Below are 22,366 nucleotides of genomic sequence, written 5' to 3' on the forward strand. Positions count from 1 at the left end.
AGAGAAAAACATCAATCAGTTGCCTCTCATAGTATGTGCCCCACCAGGATTAAACCCAAAACCTAGATATGTGCCCTGACTGTAAATTGAGCCTGCAACCTTTGGTGTAAGGGATATTGCTCCAACCAGCTGGAAAATGTATTTTTTGTTGTTAATCCTCATCCAAGGATATTTTTCCATTGATTTTTAGAGAGAGTGAAAGGGAGAGGGAGACATAGAAAGAAACTTTGATGTGAGAGGGACACATCGATTGGTTGCCTACCCCACACTACCTCTACCAAGGCCGACCAGGGCCGAGGATCGAGCCTGCAACCATGGTACATGCCCTTTACCAGAATTGAAAGTGAGACCCTTCAGTCCACAGGCTGACGTTCTATCCACTGAGCCAAACTAGCTAGGGCTGGAGGATGTTTTTTATCAGAAAGTGTTATGAACTGCATTTACTACCTCAGTCCCAAGAATATTTCCAGACAGGGCCTGGCCAGGGAGACCCAGAGCTCTAATTTGCTACTAATTGGCCATTTAAGTAGTAATAGCTTTGTCTTTCTAATGTTCACATCTCTAAATATTTCATAAAATGAAGAAACTATTTTGCTTCCTAGAATCTCCATGGAAGCCTAGGCTTATGTGAAGCTTAATCAGTCTTTATCAAGAGCCTACTGCAATCAAATGATCCTCTTGCCTCTCAGAAATGGGCTCAAATAGAACATGATCAAGATAAGTCGCTTGTCTATAGTCGGTCTATGACTAAAAGAGCAGCTTTATGGCAAAGGCTTATCTGCTAGATTTCCTAGTTAAAGGAAATCAGATTCCCAAAGCCCAACACTAGCAGAACTCAGAGACATCACCTTCTTACCGTAATGAAATGGGAAGGGCACCAATACCTACACAGGACTTTAACCCTCACCCACATTCTGCCCAGAAAAGGAAATCCAGGCTCCAGTTGCAGGGATCTGGCTCTTGGGCTCTGTAATGATTGCAGAAGTTGGAGAAGAAATCCCCACCCCTACTGTGGGCTCATGGCCAGCCTCCTCCCTCAGATTGCACAACCTAGAGCCAGGGGCAGAAACTGGCCCCCTGGCCTTGTGAAGCCCTAGGACTTTGGTCTTTGAAATGGAATTAGCTGAACACAGCTAATACCAACCCTGCTTTTATAACCTTTATTGTTTGTTTGTTTTTTTAATTTTCCCATTTAACAACATATCATGGACATTTTCCCACTATAACACTTACATATCTACTTTATCTTGTGACTGTATAGTTTTTATTTTACAGATGCACAATAATTAATTTATTATGAGCATTTGGGTAATTTTTCTTGCCTTTAAACAACACAGTAACTATCTTTGTTACATTTTTATTATTTCCTTTGGCTAAATTCCTTAAAATTGCTGAATCAGAAGGAATATACACTTAAAATTTTAATATATATTACCAAATTACCATATAAAAATTATATCCTACTTGGGGCCCAGTGCATGAATTGGTGCACCTTGAAAGGAATGGTGGGCCGTGAGGGTGCAGTGGCACAGGAGCAGGTCTTGGCCCATCTTCTACACCCCCGCCCAGCCCCTCCCGCTGTGGGCCCTAGTCCTATCTGCTGGCAGCCTCACTCTTGCCACCACCACTCACACATGCTGATAGCACTGGCCCCACTCACACCTGCTGACAGTGTGGAGCGATTGGGGCCGGCACCAGCAGCAGGTGGGAGAGGGCCAGCTCTGTCAGCAGTGCGAGTGGTGGCTGCTGCCCTGATCACCCCTCAGGAACAGGGGGAGGTGGAGAAGCCCTCAGGGGCAATCAGGCCAGCAGCTGCTTGTACCCACTAACGTTGCCAAGCAATCAGGACTGGAGCCAGGCACCAGCAGTGGGTATGAGCAGCAGCTCCAGCACCAGCTGCAAGCATGAGTGGGGCCAGCACCAGCAGCAGATGTAAGTAGCAGCTGCCAGCCCCAATAGCTCCTCAGGAGCAGGGGGATGTGGGGAAGCCCTCAGGGGCGAGCCATCACAGCTGGTGCTGGGCGAAGGCAGTGGGTGTGAGTGGTGGCTCTGGTGCTGTCAGTGGGTGCGAGTTCAGGCTGGGATCATGATGTGTGGGAACAAAGAATTTTTAGTAACCACCAGAGGCTTACCCCAATGACAGCAACTGGCGCCCCACCTTGGTCTGGTGCCCCTGCTCACCTGCTCCATCATCTCACCACAGCTGACGCCAGCCATATTCTGCACTCTGCCACCTGCTGCCAATGCCAGCCATGTTCTGCGCATGCCCCCTGATGGTTAGCACGTGTCATAGAGACCGGTTGTTTGGTTGTTCTACTGTTTGGTCTATTAGCATATTAGTCTTTTATTATATAGGACAGGCAGTTCTCTCTATGGAGCACATCCTGGCTTTTCTCCACCCCCTCCCGCACTCCCTTCCCTTATCTCCTTTTCCTATTCCCTTCCCCCAGATATGTTTTTCTTGCCTCTCTCTTTCTCCTAAGCTCCAATGGCCTTTCTTTTGCCTCTGTAACTTGTTTCCTGAGCCAAATTTCTTCTACATCTGTGACTTTCTAAATAAACTTTATCTTATAGTTTGAGAAAAAACACACACACAACACAATATATACTATTTGCACTCCCATCCACAGTGTATAATATAGATCCTTTTTATCATACTGTCCCAAACACTGCAGTTTTATATTTTAATTTTATCAATCTAATGAAAAAAGTGATTTGTAATGACTCTTTCATCATTAGTGTGTTTCAAGAATCTATTTATAGACATTTTCTTCTCTTGAGAAGTACCTGATAAAAACTACTTTTTTACCAAAATATTTGTCTTTTTCTTATTGATTTTATATCAGTTCTTTTTTATTTTATTTTTATTGATTTCAGATAGTAAGGGGGAGATAGAAACATCAATGATGAGAATCTTTGATTGGCTGCCTCCTGCACGCCCCCTACTGGGGATCAAACCTGCAACCCGAGCATGTGCCCTTTACCTGAATTGAACCTGGGGACCCTTCAGTCCACAGGCTGATGCTCTATACATGGAGCCAAACTAGCTAGGACTCTATCAGTTCTTTACAAAGTAATAATTGAACCTTTCAACCATTAAATATTGCAGTCTTTTCCTATTTTGTCATTTGTCTTTTAATCTTGCTTATGCTGACTTGCTGACCAACTTTCACTTTTAGATAGTGAAAACTGTCAATATTTTCCTTTATAACTTTTAACTTTGGCTATAAAGTTAAAAAAGGCTTTCTCATCCTGACCAGGTAGCTCAATTGGTTAGAGTCTCATCACGATACACCAAGATTGCAGATTCGATCCTCAGACAGGAAACATACAAGAATCAATTAATGAACTCATAAATAAGTGGAACAACGAATTGATCCCTCTCTCCCCCTCAAATCAATAAGGCCGAGTGACACACTGCCATGCTGTTGGACATGTTACTGCCCCATGCGTGCTGCCCCAGCTGGTCTGCAACCTTGTCCTCATGCTCCAGTAAAGATGGCGCTGGTCCAGAGAGGACAGGAACTGAACACCTCTGCAGGGAGAACTTAACTGTTTCTAGTCCAGGCATCATGGCTCTCGGGTCCCTGCCTAGAGAATGGCTACCTCAAGACTCCCAAGTCATATTCCACCACACACACACACACACACACACACACACACACACACACACAAAGACTCCCAAGTGCCGTATATGTGTGTTCATCACCATCCAGGCAGGGAACAGTAGTGAGCAGGCTGTGCCACATATAGTTCCTGCCAGGTAACATCCTGCCGGCTTCATTCCACCACCACTTGGGACATGTTAGCTCCTCTGCCCACACTACCCCTCCCAGCTACCTATAAATCCAACTGTTCATCCTTCCAGAAAGTTCCTGGCATATGGTAGGTAGGATTAAATGTTCGTTGATTAAATGAATCAATCAATCACTTCTACCCACTTTTAGCACAGAGTGGCCTCTGTGGGTGATGTGCAATGGAAGGATGTAAAATTGGGAAGTAAAGTACACAGGAGAAATCCACACTGCCATCCGACTTAATCTGTCAGCTTCCTGCTTGTGGTTCTGCCTTGTCTTGCCAGCCCCGCCCAGCCCATAGCACTCCATCCTCTTCCCCTCCCCTTTCCAGCCCCAGACTAATGGTTTCCTTTGGCTGCAGCCTCCTTTCCTCCACTTTACTGCAGTATTGTTCTGTGTGACTGTGATTCCTGCCCTAATTATAATTAGTTTTTATACCAACACCTGGACTGCTACATAAATGTGTGTGCAACACATGTGGGAGTGTGAGAGAGAAGGGGAGAGAGAGGGCAATCCTGCAGAATCCTCCTCCATTCAGAAGTCCAGCTATCTCTTCTCAATTTGGGGAAGAGTTTCAGCAGCTTCACTGGGTGAGGAGGGGATAGTTCTCCCTCCCCCAGCCGAGCTTGCAACAGTTTATTCTGAATACAGATAATAATCACTACCATTCACCAAGTCCTACTATGTACTGCCAGGCACTTTACATCCATTGTTTCATTTAATCTGTTGACCTTAAAAAAGACAAAGAGGCAGTTATTTTACCAGCAAAATGTATTTTTTCTGAAACAGAGAGGAATTTCAACTGAGGGCAGGCAAACTATGGTGGAATCATAACCAAATCCCAGCTGGGTTTGCTTTTATAGAGGAAAAGAGGAAATTGGGAGGGGCTATTTTGGACTTACGTTTAGTGGAGTGTGGCAGCTTTTCTTTTTTAAATATATGTTTTTATTGATTTCAGAGAGGAAGAGAGAGATAGAAACTTCGATGAGAGAGAATCACCAATAGGCTGCCTCATGTATGCCCCCTACTGGACATCAAGCCTGCACCCCAGGCTTGTGTCCTTGAAGGGAATCGAACCTGGGACCCTTCAGTCCACAGGCCGGCACTCTATCTGCTGAACTAACTACCTAGGATTACCACTATGTCATTTTGAGGAAGTCACTAAACCTCTTTGATACTCAATTTACCCCACTTTAAAATAAGGATGAAAATAACAATGTACTGGGCTACTGTGGGGATTAAATGAAATACTTGAGATCAGGATTCATCAATAAAATATATATATTTTTAAAAGATGTCGCCAAAACTGATTTGGTTCAGTGGATATAGCGTCAGTCTGCAGACTGAAAGGTCCCAGGTTTTATTCTGGTCAAGGGCATGTACAATAGTTGTGGGCACATCCCCAAGTAGGGATTGTGCAGGAGGCAGCTGGTCGATGTTTCTCATCGATGTTTCTAACTCTCTATCCTTCTCCCTTCCTCTCTGTAAAAAAATCAATAAAATATATTTAATCAACTAATTGGTTGATTAAGGGGTCTTGTCCAGCTCACTGATTTGCAATACAACAAGCCATGCCATCTGGGTTATGTCTTCTCTTTTGATTGTAATGTATAAAACAAGGTGCAAAACTGCTATTCCCTTGAGTTGTTTTTTTTTTCTTTTTGTTTTTTAATATATTTTATTGATTTTTACAGAGAGGAAGGGAGAGAGATAGAGAACTAGAAACGTCTGCCTCTTGCACACCCCCTACTGGGGATGTGCCTGCAACCAATGTACATGCCCTTGACCGGAATCGAACCTGGAACCTTTCAGTCCGCAGACCAACGCTCTATCCACTGGGCCAAACCAGTTTCAGCGAGTTTGCTTTTTTTTTTTTTTTTTTAAATATATTTTATTGATTTTGTACAGAGAGGAAGGGAGAGAGATAGAGAGAAACATCGATGAGAGATTCATCGATCAGCTGTCTCTTGCACACCCCCTACTGGGGATATGCCTGCAACCAATGTACATGCCCTTGACCGGAATCGAACCCGGGACCTTTCAGTCCCCAAGCCCATGCTCTATCCATTGAGCCAAACCGGTCTCGGCGAGTTTTATCTCAATGTGATGCTTCCTACAGGTTGACTCATATAACTCACAAAAAAATCTTTACAGGTTTGAAAGTTTCTTACATTGACACATATAAATGTAAGACACCTCTCAACCTAAAAAGCAGGCTCTATTTCAAATTTCAAATCTGTAACTTAACAGCTGTGTGACTTTGGGCAAGCTATTTTTTCTTGCTGAATCTGTCCAATCTATTAAATAGCGAATTCTTCTCAAAGGCTTTAAGTATTCTGGTAATATCAGTTAGCCTCACCTGGATAATTACATTCACCCCAAAATTAGAGCTGTGCCAGGACCGGTTTGGCTCAGTGGATAGAGCATCAGCCTTCAGACTGAGAGGTCCCAGGTTCGATTCCAGTCAAGGGCAGGCATGTACCTTGGTTGCGGGCGCATCCCTGGTAGGAGGTGTGCTGGAGGCAGCTGGTCGATATTTCTTTCTCATTGATGTTTCTAACTCTCTATCCCTCTCCCTTCCTCTCTGTAAAAAAATCAATAAACATATATTTTAAAAAAATAATTAGAGCTGCAAATTTAAGATTTGTACTTTTTTTTGGCATGTATGCGACACCATATACATCAATAAAGACAAGAAGTAAAATTAGCTGAAACCGGTTTGGCTCAGTGGATAGAGCACTCCAGGTTTGATTCTGGTCAAGGGCATGTATCCAGTAGGGGGTGTGCAGGAGGCAGCTGATCCATGTTTCTCTCTCTCTCTCCCTTCCTCTCTGTAAAAAACCAATAAAATATATTATTTTAAAAAAGAAGTAAAATTAAGCCCTAACCAGTTTGGCTCAGTGGCTAGGGCGTTGGCCTGCAGACTGAAGGGTCCCAGGTTTGATTCCGATCAAGGGCATGTACCTTGGTTGCAGGCACATCCCCAGTAGGGGGTGAGCAGGAGGCAGCTGGTTGATGTTTCTAACTCTCTGTACCTCTACCTTCCTCTCTGTAAAAAAATCAATAAAATATATATTTTTAAGAAAGTAAAATTAAGAACATTCGCCTTCCAGGGTTGTTATAAAGATTCGATAAAATCACGTTTATAAAGTCTAGCACAGTGCATGGCACATAAATGCGTGGTTGGGGTGCCCAGGCCAGCAGGAACCACGGGCTCTCCAGCTCCTGGAGTCTCAGTTTGCCCGACCAAGGACCAGGCTCAGCTTAGTACATTCTGGGAACCCGGCCAACCAGACTGCAATGGAGAATGGAGCGCGCTGGATTAATGAATCAGGGAAGGTGACCTGACACCAGAGGGAAGCGGCACTCTGGACACTCCTTCCTCCGGCAGGAGTGGGAGGGCGTCGCCGCGGCGCGCGGTGCATCCTGGGCCGGCAGAGGCGCCTGGCCCCGCCCCCGCCTCCCACGTGGCCACCGCGCAGGCTTCCCTCCGCCGCGGCGCCTTCTCCAAACCCGCGCGGCCAATTGTGTTCCAGCTTCGGCCCGTCCGACCCTCCGCACCCGGAGGAGCCGATGGTGCGGCCTCCCAGCGCTCCACCCCCAAGGCCCCCCGCGGGGGGCTGGGGCGGGGCCCATCCCTGATCCAAAGGCCGAGCGCCCAGCCCTCGCCCCCTTCTGGGCGGAGCTGGGTCGGACTGGGACCCGGCTCCTGCCTTCCCCTGAGGCGGACTTCCCCTGCAGCCCGCCAATCCCGGAAGCCGAGGCTCCTGGGATCGCTGGCTGTGCCAGGGCTGAGCCGCGATTTACCGCCTTCTTCACGCTCAGCGCTGGTGCGAGGGTGAGTTCTCCTGCGGAGGCCCCATCTTTCTAACGGAGGAGTTGGCCTTGACCCTTCACTCCGGAGTGGAGAGGTTCTGGAGGGGCCAGCCTTGGTTTCAGAGGTGAACTCTTCCTCTTGCTCGCTGTGTGATCCTGAATAAGTTCTGTTTCTCTGGACCTCTCCATTTTCCACAGCGGTAAAATGAGTTCCTACATCAGAACTGTAGGGAGAATGAAATGAGATAAAGCTTTTTAAAGAGTTCAGCACATAGTAGATGCTCAGTAAGTTTTAGTTGCCATCTTCCATTCTGTTTGCTTACTAACACGATTTTCCCCCCCGGGAGATCTGGCCTTTCTATGGAATTGTAGATATGCTTCTCAAAAGGAGCAGGAGCGGTTACAGTTTGCTTGCTGGCACCTGCTTGGAGTTTGGGAAAGCCAGGGCATGCTTTTTGGTGGCCTCGAAGAATCTGAACCTTCACCAGATGGGGCTGTTATTAACTCTTCCCTTCAGTTTGACCAGACACAGGGCTGCAGGACCTACCTAGGCTGAGTCTTTATGGTTCTGATCAGGCGCCTGTTATTTTCCCCAAGGTCTCAGTTTTTTTGTTTTTGTTTTTGTTTTGTGTGTGTGTGTGTGTGTGTGTGGTTTTGTTTGTTTGCTTGTTTTGTGTGTTTTTTGTGTGTGTGGTACAGGAGTAATCTCAATAGCATTCTCTCTGGAGCCATTTGGGATTTTATTGGGAAGTGAGGGGCAGAGATAGTAAAGTTCTTTGATATTTTCCAGAGATGATTCTTTCCAGGTTACCCAAGAAGGGAAAGGAAAAAGGCAGTGACTTTCTCAAATACCCAGCTGTCAAGTTGTCTCCCCTTTGCCTCTGTGTGTATGTGTTTAGTGTGTGTATATATATGTATGTATGGGGCGGGCAGTCTAGGAGTGAGGGGATCAGACAGATGACAGGCTCTGACCTCAAGGAGTACCCAGGTTTGTGGGAAGAAACTTATATAAACAGACAACTGCAGCTGTGTGCACCAGCTGTCAGTACATGGAAGGAGCCAGAAGTTTAAAGTGCTAGCCGCAGGATGAGCAGCAATTAGCCAGGTAAGATTGGGCCTTGGGGAAGGGAAGTGTGCAGAGGCCTGGAATCAAGTAACTGGTGGCTCACTCTGCAAACTCAGAAACAGGGAGTCCGAAAAGAGGAGGAACGATGAGGGCTGTGGGAGCCAGGTTATGAAGGGTATTCTAAGGAGTCTGGCTGGACTTTGTCCTGGGTAGGAGAGAGCTGCTGGGAGAGTTTGAACCCGGGAGTCACATGGTCAGATGAAGTGAGTGGATTGTGGGGAGAGGGACCACAATGGAAGCAGAGAGATCCCTGGTTCAGGTAGGGGTGGTCAGAACTAGAGCAGTGGCAGTAGTGGTAACTATGGATAGACTGGAGAAAGATTTAAAAAATGTATTTTTTAAAGGTTTGTTTTTTTTCCCACATCAAGAAGTATGTGGAGTGTTGTAGTTTTTGGTTTTACATAACAGTTTAGAGCAAATAATATCTTTCTTTATATACTATACAAATACTAATAGGGTTTTTTTAACCCAGCCAAATAGACCAAATCTTGGTCACCATTACATCTATATGCTTGCTTCTTAGAAGTACAGGAGATGATATACTCTCTTCCCTGTCACCTATCAAAATCACAATCTGGTAATACTAAAAATACTTCAAATGAACTGAAATACTTTATTTAGATGGCTTTTAAAGACCCAGTGAATTAAATGAGATAAAGGTTTTAAAGAGTTTGGTATACGCCCTAACCAGTTTGGCTCAGTGGATAGAGCATCAGCCTGTGGATTCAAGGGTCCCAGGTTCGATTCCAGTCAAGGGCATGTGCCTTGGTTGCGGGCACATCCCCAGTGGGGGTGTGCAGGAGGCCGCTGGTCGATGTTTCTCTCTCATCGATGTTTCTTACTCTATCCCTCTCCCTTCCTCTCTGTAAAAAAATCAATAAAATATATATTTAAAAAAAAAAGAGTTTGGTGTACATATTAGATGCTCAGTAAGTTTTAGTTGCCATCTTCCATTTTGTTTGCTCACTAACACGATTTTTTCCAGGAGATCTAGCCTTTCTATGAAATTGTAGACATGCTTCTCAAAAGTAGCATGTTTTCTGGTTTGTTTTCTCACTAGGGCCCTGAGTCCCTGTTGAGAAAAAAATACACAGAAAGATCATAGGTAAAGTGCTTTAGATATAGTATCTCTTCACAAGATGGGGCTGAAATTCAAACCCAGGTCTGTGAAACCCCAGACTTTGAATTGCTTCCTCTGTGCTCTGCTGCTGGATGTGACAAGTACAGTTTGGGCATGTTGAGTCTCAGATACCTGTAGGACACACCTGTGGCGATGAACAGAGGGAATTGAATATACAGAACTGGGGTGGGGAAAATGAGTACTTAAGGTGATAGGTGAAGACATGAGAAGAAGATTGAGGACAGAATCTCGAGGTACACCAACATTGATGGGAGGCTGAGGAAAGGCCCATAAATGGAACGCTCATCCAAATGCTGCTTCCTCTTTTCCCTGTGTTTTCTAGGTCCCCACATCCAGCCAGCAACTGTAGAGCCCTCCTTTGAGAAGAGAAGGCTGAACCCCAGTGTGAAAGAACGTAAGTTCCAATGAAACCTGACTCCCGATGCTACCCTCTTCCACATCTCCTCATGCATTCACAGCTTCTCTCTCTTACATTTAGAACCTCTCCCAATATAACAGGAGGGTTTCTGAGTGCTGCCAGGTCCAGTGAGGCAATTCCTGACAAGCTCAGAGCCTATTAATACAGGGCTAGGCTGGAAAGCTATTGCCTCAGGCAGAAGATGAGGAAGTCAAGAACTGGAAGAGGATGACATCTGGTCCTAGAGAAGAACATCTGCCTTCTGCTGGCGCCCCTCCGCTTACTTCTTTGTAGCTCTTGTTCTTTGCAGATCTTTGTTAGGTCTTCCTACCTCCACAGTCTCCCCCCACTACACTCCCAAGCCTCAGGCCTTTTGGTTTTCAGTTTCACCAACAAAAGAAAGGGAGAAACAAGCATCAAGTTTCTTCTTCCTCTTACCCTTATGCATGGATTTTGTTCAAGCTCTCAGCCCAGTTGTAATTTCAGAGCCCTCCCCTGTGTGCTGGGAAATCTTAGCGAGGCCACCAGGTCATTTGTTTGGGGATCAAGCCCAGGAAATCAGCCACAGACTCTGATGTTAAATGGAAAGATAGTTCCTCCTGTGGACTCCAGACATGTACTTGCCTGATCCCTGGAAAGTTTGGTATCAGAGAATTGCTCTCAGCAATCTTTGGTTTGCTTCCCAGATGGACCGTTTTTGTTTTAGCAGAAAGAAGTGCTGGTCTCCAGACTGCTCCCCGGAACCGGTGGTGGTGGGAGCTGCTCCCCCGCCGGGCCCTGTGGGGGCGGACCCCTGTGGGGGCGGACCCCGTCCAGCAGCTGCGGGAGGCCGGAGCGGCTGGGGTGAACTCCGTCCGGAAGCCCGGGGTTAGCGGTCATGGCTCTGTCCGCCCGCGTCCTGCTCCCCGGTCGCCTGGGCCAAATGGGGGCGCTGGGAGCGGCCGGGCTCTCGTTCGGGGCCTTTCGGAGCAGTGGCGGCAGGGCCAGCAGAGAGAAGAGATTCCATCTTCCAGAGGTCGCCACTGTCTGCCTCCCCACTTGACCCCATCCTCAGTCATCATTTTTTTAATGTATAGTGACACATTAGTTATCTAAGTCTTCATAGTGACTGTGGTCTAAATCTGACTTCATTCCCATTGACTTAAAATTTGAACCTTAGTGTTGTTCTTACTGAAAATTGTCTTTGAGTGTGATAAACTCTCCACTGAAAGATATTTACTGTTTGAAGTTAACAGATTTTAGTGTCAATTTCTGAGTTATATAGAGCCTTAAATGAAAGATGAAAATTTTTTGCCAAGACCGGTTTGGCTCAATGGATAGAGCGTCGGGGGTGTGCAAGAGGCAGCTGATCAATGATTGATGTTTCTAACTCTCATTTCTCTCCCTTCCTCTCTGTACAAAATCAATGAAATATATTTATTAAAAAAAAAAAAGATGAAAATTTTTTTTATGTTTTTGAATAATTAGATACCTTCAATAATGGATATGTTAATATGGCTTTAGTGGAGGTTTTTTTTTTTTAATTTTTAGTATATATTTATTTATCTTAAGGCATTTTCTATTAAGACTCCCTGATTCTTTATTCAACTATGTTGAGTATACTGATGAACCTATAAAAGGAATTATTCATTGCTGTTAAAAAAAATAGTGGTCTCCAAAACTGGTTGTGCTAGACGGTCTGTAAAATTCTTCCCGAGGCAGAAGTATTAGGAAAGACAATTTTGGTGTGTAGGTTGTACACACAACTTCCCTTATTACCTGCTTTACCGTAATCTTTTTTAAAAACAAATGTTTTCATTGCCCTTGCTGGTTTGGCTCAGTGGATAGAGCGTCAGCCTGTGGACTAAAGGGTTTGATTCTGGTCAAGGGTGCATGCCGGGGTTGTGGGCTCAATCCCCAGTAGGGGATGTGCAGGAGGCAGCCATTCAATGATTCTTTCTCATTGATGTTTCTATCTCTCTCCCCTTTTCCTTCCTCTCTGAAATCAATAAAAATATAGTTTAAAATGACCACTTAAGTTGACACATTTCAATTTAAAATATTGTAAACAAGAATCTTAAAAGTTAACTGATAGAAGCTTAAACAAAGAAAAAATTTTACACTTATAGAGAAGTGCCTATATTTTAATTTTTTTTCTTGCTTTTTAAAATTTTTATTGATATCAGAGAGGAAGGGAGAAAGAGAGAGAGATAGAAACATCAATGATGAGAGAATAATCGATTTGCTGCCTCCTGCACGCCCCCTACCAGCCTGCAACCTGGGCACGTGCCCTGAACAAAAATTGAACTAGGGAACTCTTGGTTCATGGTCAACACTTAACCTCCAAGCCACACCAGCTGGGCAATGATAACATTCTTGATGTCCTTTCAGAACTTGGAAACGAAGGTTATATTTAAAAGGTATTGCTGACAATGAAATCAATCCTGAGAGAGAGATACTTGTAGTACTGATGAGATCAAATGAGAAGCTTTCTACCTTACTTACTTTGGGAGTGAGCATTCTTTCTCCTTCCCCTTTCACTTGGATAACTCCTGTTCATTAAGACTTGACTCAGCACCTCCAAGAAGCCATCCTAGCCAGCGTACTCTTTTTTTTTTTTTATAGTACTTGTGCAGATTTTGGTCATATTTCGGATATAATGCACCCATATCGTCTGCCCTCCCCCCTCTACCAGACCATAAGCTGCTAGAGGGCAGGGACTCTAATTTGAATATCTGAGTCTAGCACAAGGCCCAGAATATTCATCATTTGCTGACTGAATGAGTATTCATCCTAGAGCCATGTGGAAACTTCTAATTTTCATAGCTCTCAAAAGGGTTTGCTCCAATCACCCACCTGCTTTTATTCAGTTGGAAATTTTAAAGAAAATATATTTTATTAACTTTTTACAGAGAAGAAGGGAGAGGGATAGAGAGGTAAAGACATCGATCAACTGCCCTCTGCACACCTCTCACTGTCTCCATGACTGGAATCGAACCCAGGACCCTTCAGTCCACAGGCCAGTGCTCTATCCTCGGGTTAGGGCTGGAAATTTTCTTGCATTTGAAATTTCTTGCTGTTGGCTACACTGAATTACACAGTAATTCACCTTACTGGAAAGACTTCCCCTTGACTCCAGGGAAAATCCCAACTCATTGTTAAAAGCCAATGTCAATATTCCCTGGTTCTTGCTCTATAGGAGTTACTTGCTTTCTGCAGCACATTGTACGTATGTTGTCTACTGTCAACACATATATTTTATAGGTCTGTGTTTACCTGTCTTTTTTCATTAGTTCTTGGATCCTTGGCTCTGCCAGCTTAGCTGTTGATTTGGGGCAAATAACTTGATCTCTCTATGCCTGTTTCTTCATCTACAAAATATTATACTTGTGAGTGCCCACTCAGGCCTAGCAGCATAGTGTATCTGACCTCTGAGAGGAACTCAGAGAGTCTCTCTAGTTCTGACAAACTCCTGGGAATGTTCATTTTAACCTCAGAGAAGTAACCTTTTCCTGAGCCTATTCTGTCGCCCTGTCTCACATTGACTCCTAATGGTCTTTGCCTGTCTTACTGGCTTGGGACCTTATGTAGTCAAGACTAGGCACTTCTGGGGAGGCACCTGCCTTTGTTTTTAGGTATTAGAGCTCTTTAACACAGACCTTTAGCCGGGGAAAGGAAGGGCAGCCAGGCTGGTGGTCTGGTTAATGTTTGTCCAGGAGCTACTGACTTTGGTTGCTTCTGGGCATATCACACAACTACAAGTTTGTTCTCATCATCTCTGTGCCTTCTTTGTCACCCATGATTGACTGGAGTCTTGAAGCCCAAGCAGCACTGATCCCCACAGCATTCTCTTCCCATTTCTGTTTCAGGAGGCAATGGCAGCTTCCAGTCTCCTCCTGCACACTGGGCAGAAGATGCCCCTCATTGGACTGGGCACCTGGAAGAGCAATCCTGGCCAGGTGAGGGATGGGGCAAGGGGAGGAGGGCTTCTTATACCGCTGCTAGGGAAAAGGCAGTATTTGGGAGAGAGTTCCTGCATTTTCCCTAGCAGCCCCATCCCTGTACTCCACTTACGGTGGGATGAGGCTGGAGGGCAGTGAAAAAAACAAGGGAAAAAGGGCCTGGTAACATGTCCTTAGCCTACCCAGCTGACTCAGAGGAGGGGCTGAGAAAGTCAGCAGGGCAAAGGTCATAGGAAAGAACCCTTTACCTAACTGGATCAACACTGAATCCTTTGGCAGATGTGGGATCCCTCTGTATCTAACCCATTGCTGACCCCTAATATGTCATCACCCTGTGCTGTGAACTGATCATCACTGGGCTCGTTGAGGGTTGGGCCTGTCTCATTCCAGAGAGTCACACAGAAGGTATCAGAGTTTGAAGAATAACTAGATCAAGACCAAGGGTTAACAAACTTTTTTTGTTAATCCTCACCTGAGGATATATATATTTTTAAAATATATTTTTATTGATTTCAGAGAGGGAGAGAGAGCTAGAAACATCAATGATGAGAGAGAATTGCCAATCGGCTGCCTCCTGCATGCCCATACACTGGGGATTGAACCCACAACCTGGGCATGTGCTCTTGGCCAGAATTGAACCTGGGACCTTTCAGTCTTCAGGCTGACATTCTATCCACTGAAACAAACCTGCTAGGGATATTTTTCCATTGATTTTTAGAGAGAAGGTGGGAGGGGAAGACGTAGAGAAAAAAGAAAAACATCAATGTGAGAGAGACACATCAATTGGTTTCCTCCTACATGCAACCCGACCAAGGCTGGGGAGCTAAACTGGCTGGGTGCAAATTTTTTCTTTAAAAAAAAAAAAAAATATATATATATATATATATATATATATATATATATATATATATATATATATATATTTGTTACTGATTTCAGAGAGTCAGGGAAAGGGAGAGAGAGACACAAACATCACTGTATCACCAATTACCTGCCTCCTGCATGCCCCACATTGGGGACTGAGCCTGCAACCTGGGCATGTGCCCTGACCAGGAATTGAACTGTCACCTCCTGGTTCATAGGTTGATGCTCAACCACTGAGTCTCGCTGAGCGGTATAAGAAGCCCTCCTCCCCTTGCCCCATCAGGGCAAACTTTTTCTTGATGAAGCAGATGGTTAACAATTTAGATTTTGCTGGACAGATTGCAAAATGGTGGTGATTATGTACTTATGTAACCATTTAAAAATATAAAAACAGTTCATAGCTCAGGGCAGCTATGAGCTGGAGTTTATTGACCCCTGATGTAAACCCTTCCAGCCTGGGGGTCCTGGGAATGGAGACCCGCTTTCCTAGGATCGATGGCTAGAAATTCAGCACCCACCTAGTGTTGGGCTTCTCCCCAGCACTATGCCATTGTTCCTTGGGCATCTGAGTCAGAGTTTGGAGAAGTTTGTGGATTAAGTTTGGGAGGGGCTCAGGCAGCGAGAACAGCCTCTTCTCTGTGGGATTTTGGCTAGTGTTTGTAGTGTGGTTGGATGACTCTGCCTTTTTCCCCTTTGATTTCCTTCCTACAGCTGCCTAGGACTGCGGAGCTGGGGTCTTTGTGCTCCAGGCAGGCACTGACATGGCAGGACAAGTCCAGCAGCTAGATGAAGGCAAAGGGTGGAGGTCAGAGACAGGGCCAACAAGGAGGCGGGCAGAATGAAGCAGCAGGGGTAGGGACAGGGGCTGGGGAATATGTCTGGGTAGTAAGAGCTGCACCCAGATGGGGATCTGAATGCCAAGGGCCTGGCATCTGGTTCTGCCTCTGATGCCATGTTTCTAGTCAAGTTTTTTTTTAAACTTTTATTTATTTATTTATTTATTTTTAAATATATTTTATTGATTTTATACAGAGAGGAAGGGAGAGAGATAGTTAGAAACATCGATGAGAGAGAGTCATCAATCAGCTGCCTCTTGCACACCCCCTACTGGGGATATGCCCGCAACCAAGGTATATGCCCTTGACCGGAATCGAACCCGGGACCTTTCAGGCCCCAAGCCGACGCTCTATCCATTGAGCCAAACCAGTTTAGGCTCTAGTCAAGTTTTTAACAAATTAACTGGACCTGGCCTCCTACTTGATACCTGCTTTTTTCTCTTCTGGAAGGAGGCTCTGGGCCTAGCTTCCACCTCACGTCTCTATTTCCTTAATTTTCTGCCCCCTCACCTCTTTTGTTTGCCTGGTCCCCCAGAGCGTGCTTGGTCATATGGCTCCCTGAGGGTCTCTCTCACAATGGCCTTGGCCAAGGCATATCTACCTGTGTATCATGTTTCCTAACCAGCTCCTTAGGGTAGGGAACCTGGCTCCATACTTCTGCCCTCAGTCAATGTACTCGTCTTCTGAGCATGTAGCTGGGAACACGTTGCTAGTTTTCTCCTGGGCACTGCTGAGATTGTTGGGTAGGAAGGAGCCTTGGAGGTTAGTGGGATGGGGACAAAGGGATTGTGGCTTCTGGTCCCTTCCCCTAGACTAGAACCATCTTCCATCGTCTCTCCCCCACTGCATGGGTGACTGCAGTGGTATGCTCCTGCCCCCTCCCGCCACCAGTGACCCTCCACAGGGCAGCTTCTGGCCCAGACCCACAGAACCGAATCCCTCTGCTCTGTCACCCGGCAGGTAAAGGCAGCTGTGAAGCATGCCCTGAGTGTGGGCTACCGCCACATTGATTGTGCTGCCATCTACGGCAACGAGACTGAAATCGGGGAAGCCTTGAAGGAGACTGTGGGACCCGGCAAGGTGAGGACTGGGGCTGCCTAGGGATGGGGTGAGAGATCCAAGAGGTGGGGGGTAGGGGGAGGATTGGGGCCTGGCTGGAGGGGTCTGGCATCAGCTCCCTTCTAATTCCTCTCCCAGAGGTGAGGGGGGTAAGACTGGGTGCCCATTGGCTCTTCTCATTATGGGCCCTGCCCCCTGCACCAGGCGCTGTCCCGGGAGGAGCTGTTTGTGACTTCCAAGCTGTGGAACACTAAGCACCACCCCGAGGATGTGGAGCCTGCCCTCCGGAAGACACTGGCCGACCTCCAGCTGGAGTATTTGGACCTGTACCTGATACACTGGCCTTATGCCTTTGAGTGAGCTTTGCCAGTGTCTTTATCCAGGGAATTAGAGGGTGGGGGAGTCAGTCATGTTAGTAACTTACCGTAAGTCACAGGAGCGGAGCAGGATAGGAACACTGTCTGTGTGGCAAGCTGAGGAACTTGGCATGGGAACTCGGCCCTTTCTGTTATAGCAGCCAGGAGTTTAGCTACAGAAAAAGAAGTGCAGCTTCACATGGGTTCTATCTTAGGTTATGCACGTAGTGGTTCTACTGCTCCTGTATTCGTTCAGGTAAGCTACTAGCTTCTGCTGAACCAGGCCCAGATTGAAGTAAATAAGTTCTAGCGAAAACTAGTTTGACTCAATGGATAGGGCTTCTGCCTGCGGACTGAAAGGTCCCAGGTTTGATTCCGGTCAAGGGCATGTACCTTGGTTGCGGGCACATCCCCGGTAGGGGGTGTGCAGGAGGCAGCTGACAAATGTTTCTCTCTCATCGATGTTTCTAGCTCTCTGTAAAAAAAAATCAATAAAATATATATTTTTTAAAAATAATAATAATAAGTTCTAGCCGAGGGTGTGAGAGGAGCCTACCTTCTGCTCTGTGCCCTGTGCCAGAAGAAGGCTGCAAGAGCATGTAACTCTTGAGGAGGAAGGCAATAAGGAAGGAAGCCTTCCCAGAGAAGAGGAGGAATAATCTGCCCCTGGGAAGAAGAGGGGAAAAGGCCATTCCATATAGTAAACATCTGGGTCATGATCTGGAAGGGTGTAAAGCCATGCTTGTTTCTCAGTCTTGGACCTTTCCCCTTGGAGTATAGGACACAGAGTGGCTGGGTGGGCAGGTAAGGCAGAAGCCTGGCATTTGTGCCCACTCTTGAGAGGCTGTCTTTCATTCAGGCGGGGAGATGACCCTTTCCCTAAGAATGCTGATGGCACTGTCCGCTATGACTTCATTGACTACAAGGAGACCTGGAAGGCTCTGGAGGCACTGGTGGCTAAGGGGCTGGTGCGGGCGCTGGGCCTGTCCAACTTCAGCAGTCGGCAGATTGATGATCTTCTCAGTGTGGCCTCTGTGCGCCCAGCTGTCCTGCAGGTGAGCACAGCATAGCAGGTCAGTTGTTTGGGGGTGAGGTGTATGTGCAAGAGCATGAGTGAGCAGATGATGGGTCTACTTCATGGAGATGGCTAGCAAGTTGTCAGAAATGTTGGTGTAGACTTCCTTCACATAAAGAAGGACATTGAAGTGTGGAGCAAGAATGAAATGGACATGGGAAACAGTGATAAGAGGATTGAAGGGCCTGGTGTGCGTGGCTCAGTGATTGAGCATCGACCTATGAACCAGGAGGTCATGGTTCACTTCCTGGTCAAGGCACATGCCCAGGTTATGGGCTCCATTCTCAGTGTGGGGCATGCAGGAGGCAGCCGGTCCATGACTCTCATCATGAATGTTTCTCTCTCTCTCTCTCTCTCTCTCTCTCTCTCTCTCTCTCTCTCTCTCTCTCTCTCTCTCTCTCTCTCTCTCCCCCCCCCTTCCCCTCTCTAAAATCAATAAAAACATATGTATATTAAGAAAAATGAAAAGTTCTGAAGGGAAGTAGGGTGGGGTCAGCAGGTTGGTCCGGATGGCACAGCTAGGCAAGCTGGATGTCGCCACCCCATGGTGATGGGTTATTTCTTGGCTCAGGTGGAATGCCACCCATATCTGGCTCAGCACGAGCTGATTGCTCACTGCCAAGCACGCGGCCTGGAGGTGACTGCTTACAGCCCTCTGGGCTCCTCTGATCGTGCGTGGCGTGATCCTAAGGAGCCTGTCCTGCTTGAGGATCCAGTGGTCCTGGCACTGGCTAAAAAGTATGGCCGGTCTCCAGCCCAGATCTTGCTCAGGTGAGGGCAATATTGGGGAAAGAAGGCTAGATCAGAGAAAGGGCTCTTGGGTTGGGAGGTAAGGTTTTAGGGGTTCCTTATCCAAGTGCCTGGATGAGGCTAAGACTCTTGCCATGTGATCTGGGAGAGGCCACTCTGAATCATGTTACCCATTCCAGGGGGGGCTCAGGAGCTTAAAGAAAAGGCTGCATGGAAGACAAGACAATGCTTATGAGTACTGACTCCTCTTTCTCATCTACCTTAATCCCCCACCGCAGGTGGCAGGTCCAACGAAAAGTGATCTGCATCCCTAAGAGTGTCACGCCTTCCCGGATCCTTGAGAACATCCAGGTACTTGGCGATGGGTCCTGTCTTTAGGCCATTGGGACACATTCTGGCCCCAACTCTGCCAGGCTAAGAAGGCAGTGTCCTAGAACCCCGACTTTCACTCACAAAGCTGGCTTTCCTGACCTCTCCTACCCATCCCCAGGTTTTTGACTTCACCTTTACTCCAGAAGAGATGAAGCAGCTGGATTCCCTGAATAAAAATTGGCGATACATCGTGCCCATGCTTACCGTGAGTATATTTCACACCCCCAGAGTCGGTGAATGTTAGCTTTGGAGCAGGATTCTGACCCAAGCCTGGCCTCCATATTGCTGATCAGAGAGAGGAAGAATGGTGTTGTTGGTAGGATTTCTGCCCTGGACACAACGGGCTCTTTCTATTCAGGGAGGAAATAGTGGATCAGGGATAAGAAGTATAACAAGTAAGTCCCAGTCTTGCTTTCCTATATCTTGTAAGCTAGATGTTATTTAACTTCTCCAAGCCTAAGCTTCCTATTTTTAAAATGATTCTAGATCCTGACATATAGAAAAATCTTAGTAAACGATATAAATGAGGGGAGCCTAGAAGGCATTCTCAGCCTCCTCAGAGGGGTTGAAGTTGGGTTACAGCCTACTGCACATAAGGAAATAAGTAGTTCCTTCCCAGCTGAGACGGCAGACTATGTTCCAGGCTATGGGTTCAGTGGGAATGCTGTTGACACTGTTGCATTCTATGAGGCTGGGGCCTTGTTGTTGCCATTTGGCATCACGCTGTACACAAGTGAGGCCCAGGAAGTTTTGGGAAATGATGCCCTGCGTCGTTGAAATATTAACTTCTAATAAGGTCATGTGTCTGTCTCTTTTCCAGGTGGATGGGAAGAAGGTCCCAAGAGACGCAGGACACCCTCTGTACCCCTTTAATGACCCGTACTGAAACCACAGCTTCCTTTCCATCTCTCCAGCTGTGAGGCACTGCCACCCCCAGGAAGATTTAATAAACCCATTGAAACATCTACACTGCTCATTGTGTTGTTTGGCTGGTAGGACCTGGGATGGAACCGTTTCCCTTGGGGATACTGGGTACTACCTTCCCGGAGCCCAAATTTCCTTATCATTCTTCATTCTGGAGAAATCAAAATGGAGCTGAATTCAATTTGTGCTTTTCTGAACTGGTCCGCCATCTACTGGCAGCTCTGAGCACCGCATGCTGCCACCCCACGGCCCCCAGCTTTCTTACTGAGAATCCATAAAATTGATCACCTCAGTATTGGTAACAAGGCAGGGAGAGTTCTGTGCATTGCTGAGCCTGAGTCTTGAGTTCCCACCTCATTCCCTACTTGGCCAGTGCCGAGGCTTAGGAATATGAAGAGCCAACTTAACAGCTTGCAAAATCATGGAAAGGGGTTTGGGCTTTTTCTGTCACACAGGACAATCTGTGTGCATAGGCGATCAAAGGGGGCAGAGTCAGCCCCAAAGCTTGTCACTCTGCACCTAATGTCCTATTGTACGTACTTAATAGTCCCATTAAAGGGCACTGAAATTTTTTGGAGGCTTTTGTGAAAATCCCTGTAGCCCTAGCTAGTTTGGCTCAGTGCATATAGCCTTGGCCTGTGAACTGAAGGGTCCCAGGTTCGATTCCAGTCAAGGGCATGTATCTTAGTTGCAGACTTGATCTGCAATTGGGGCATGCAGGAGGCAAATGATTGATGTTTCTCTCTTATCAATGATTTTATGACTATCCCTCTCCTTTCCCCTCTCTAAAATAAATAAAAATATATTTAAAGTTCTAGCTGGTTTTGCTTAGTAGATAGAGCATTGGCCTGTGGACTGAAGAGTCCCAGGTTCGATTCCAGTCAAGGGCACATGCCTGGTTTGTGCACTTGATCCCCAGTAGGGGCTGTGCAGGAAGCAGCTGATCAATGATTCTCATCATTGGTGTTTCTCTCCCTCTCCCTTCCTCTCTGAAATCAATTAAAATATATATATTAAAAAGAAAAGAAAAGAAAATCTCTATAAACTCGTCACACAACACTCTGTTTGTTTTTCTTTTTTTTCTTTTTCTTTTTACAAAACTCATTTTTACAACACTGCTCTTCACTGAATAAATAATTATTGGGTACTTATGTGGTTTAGGCACAATGCTAGACCCTAGGGATATAGCTATAACCAAGACACATAGGTCCCTGTAGTCTACTTCAGAAAAGACTTTAAAGTAATTGCATAATTAGTTTAATTACAGTTGGAAGAAGTGCTGCACAGTAATACAGTGAGAAGCCTATCTATCAACTGAGATCTGAAGGATGAATAGGGATTAATTAGTTAAATGAGGTGAGAGTAGGAATAGTGTTCTGTGCAAATTGGGTAGCTTGAGGGAAAGGCCTTGAAACTGGAAGAAGTGGGAAAACCTAAAGAAGGCTTGTGTGAAAGAAACTGAAAGTGAGCAAAGGTAGAATGACACAACAGTAATGCTGGAATTAGGCAGAGGCTGGTGACTGAGGTCATAGGAGAGTGGGTTAAGATGTGTTTGGGCTGAAACCGGTTTGGCTCAGTGGCTAGAGTGTTGGTCTGCGGACTGAAAGGTCCCAGGTTCGATTCTGGTCAAGGGCACCTACATTGGTTGCGGGCACGTCCCCAGTAAGGGGTGTGTAGGAGGCAGCTGGTCAATGTTTCTCTCTCATCAGTTTCTAGCTCTCTATCCCTCTCCCTTCCTCTCTGTGAAAAAATCAATAAAATATATTTTAAAAAGAAAAAAAGAAACAACCCTGGTGCAGTGGATAAGGAAATGGAGGGAGATGCGTTAGAAGTTAGTCTTTTGCCCGGAGCAGCTGGTTGTGGAACGAACCAGAGCAACAGAGGCCAGGCCCGGAGCAGCCAGGCCCGAAAC

General features: G+C 46.2%; 1 protein-coding gene across 4 annotated transcripts; it reads left to right on the plus strand.

Annotated features, from left to right (window-relative positions):
• The first annotated feature begins 7,275 nt into the window (after positions 1-7,275).
• On the plus strand, positions 7,276-20,495 carry AKR1A1 (aldo-keto reductase family 1 member A1). Of its 4 annotated transcripts, none has more exons than XM_084874694.1 (10): positions 7,276-7,635; positions 10,203-10,274; positions 14,126-14,215; positions 16,879-16,998; positions 17,182-17,333; positions 18,193-18,388; positions 18,980-19,179; positions 19,437-19,509; positions 19,649-19,735; positions 20,351-20,495. In XM_084874694.1, the coding sequence occupies exons 3-10, from the start codon at positions 14,132-14,134 to the stop codon at positions 20,414-20,416; spliced, it is 978 nt and encodes a 325-aa protein (XP_084730820.1). In that variant the 5' UTR covers positions 7,276-7,635; positions 10,203-10,274; positions 14,126-14,131; the 3' UTR covers positions 20,417-20,495. The 4 variants fall into 4 exon arrangements, with proteins under 4 accessions (XP_084730820.1, XP_084730823.1, XP_084730821.1 ...); XM_084874695.1 differs by having other exon boundaries at positions 7,287-7,898; XM_084874696.1 differs by having other exon boundaries at positions 7,287-7,813.
• The last annotated feature ends 1,871 nt before the right edge of the window (positions 20,496-22,366 follow it).

The sequence above is a fragment of the Pipistrellus hanaki genome, assembly GCF_964339955.1.
Source record: "Pipistrellus hanaki genome assembly, chromosome: 2".
NCBI lineage: Eukaryota > Metazoa > Chordata > Mammalia > Chiroptera > Vespertilionidae > Pipistrellus > Pipistrellus hanaki.

What these genes read in the sequence shown, in the direction of transcription:
- AKR1A1 (XM_084874694.1), top strand. Translation starts at nt 14,132, where the DNA reads ATGGCAGCTTCCAGTCTCCTCCTGCACACTGGGCAGAAGATGCCCCTC. An exon ending in GGAAGAGCAATCCTGGCCAG is followed by an intron (nt 14,216 to 16,878) that starts GTGAGGGATGGG and finishes GTCACCCGGCAG; the next exon opens with GTAAAGGCAGCTGTGAAGCA. An exon ending in CACTGGCCTTATGCCTTTGA is followed by an intron (nt 17,334 to 18,192) that starts GTGAGCTTTGCC and finishes TCTTTCATTCAG; the next exon opens with GCGGGGAGATGACCCTTTCC.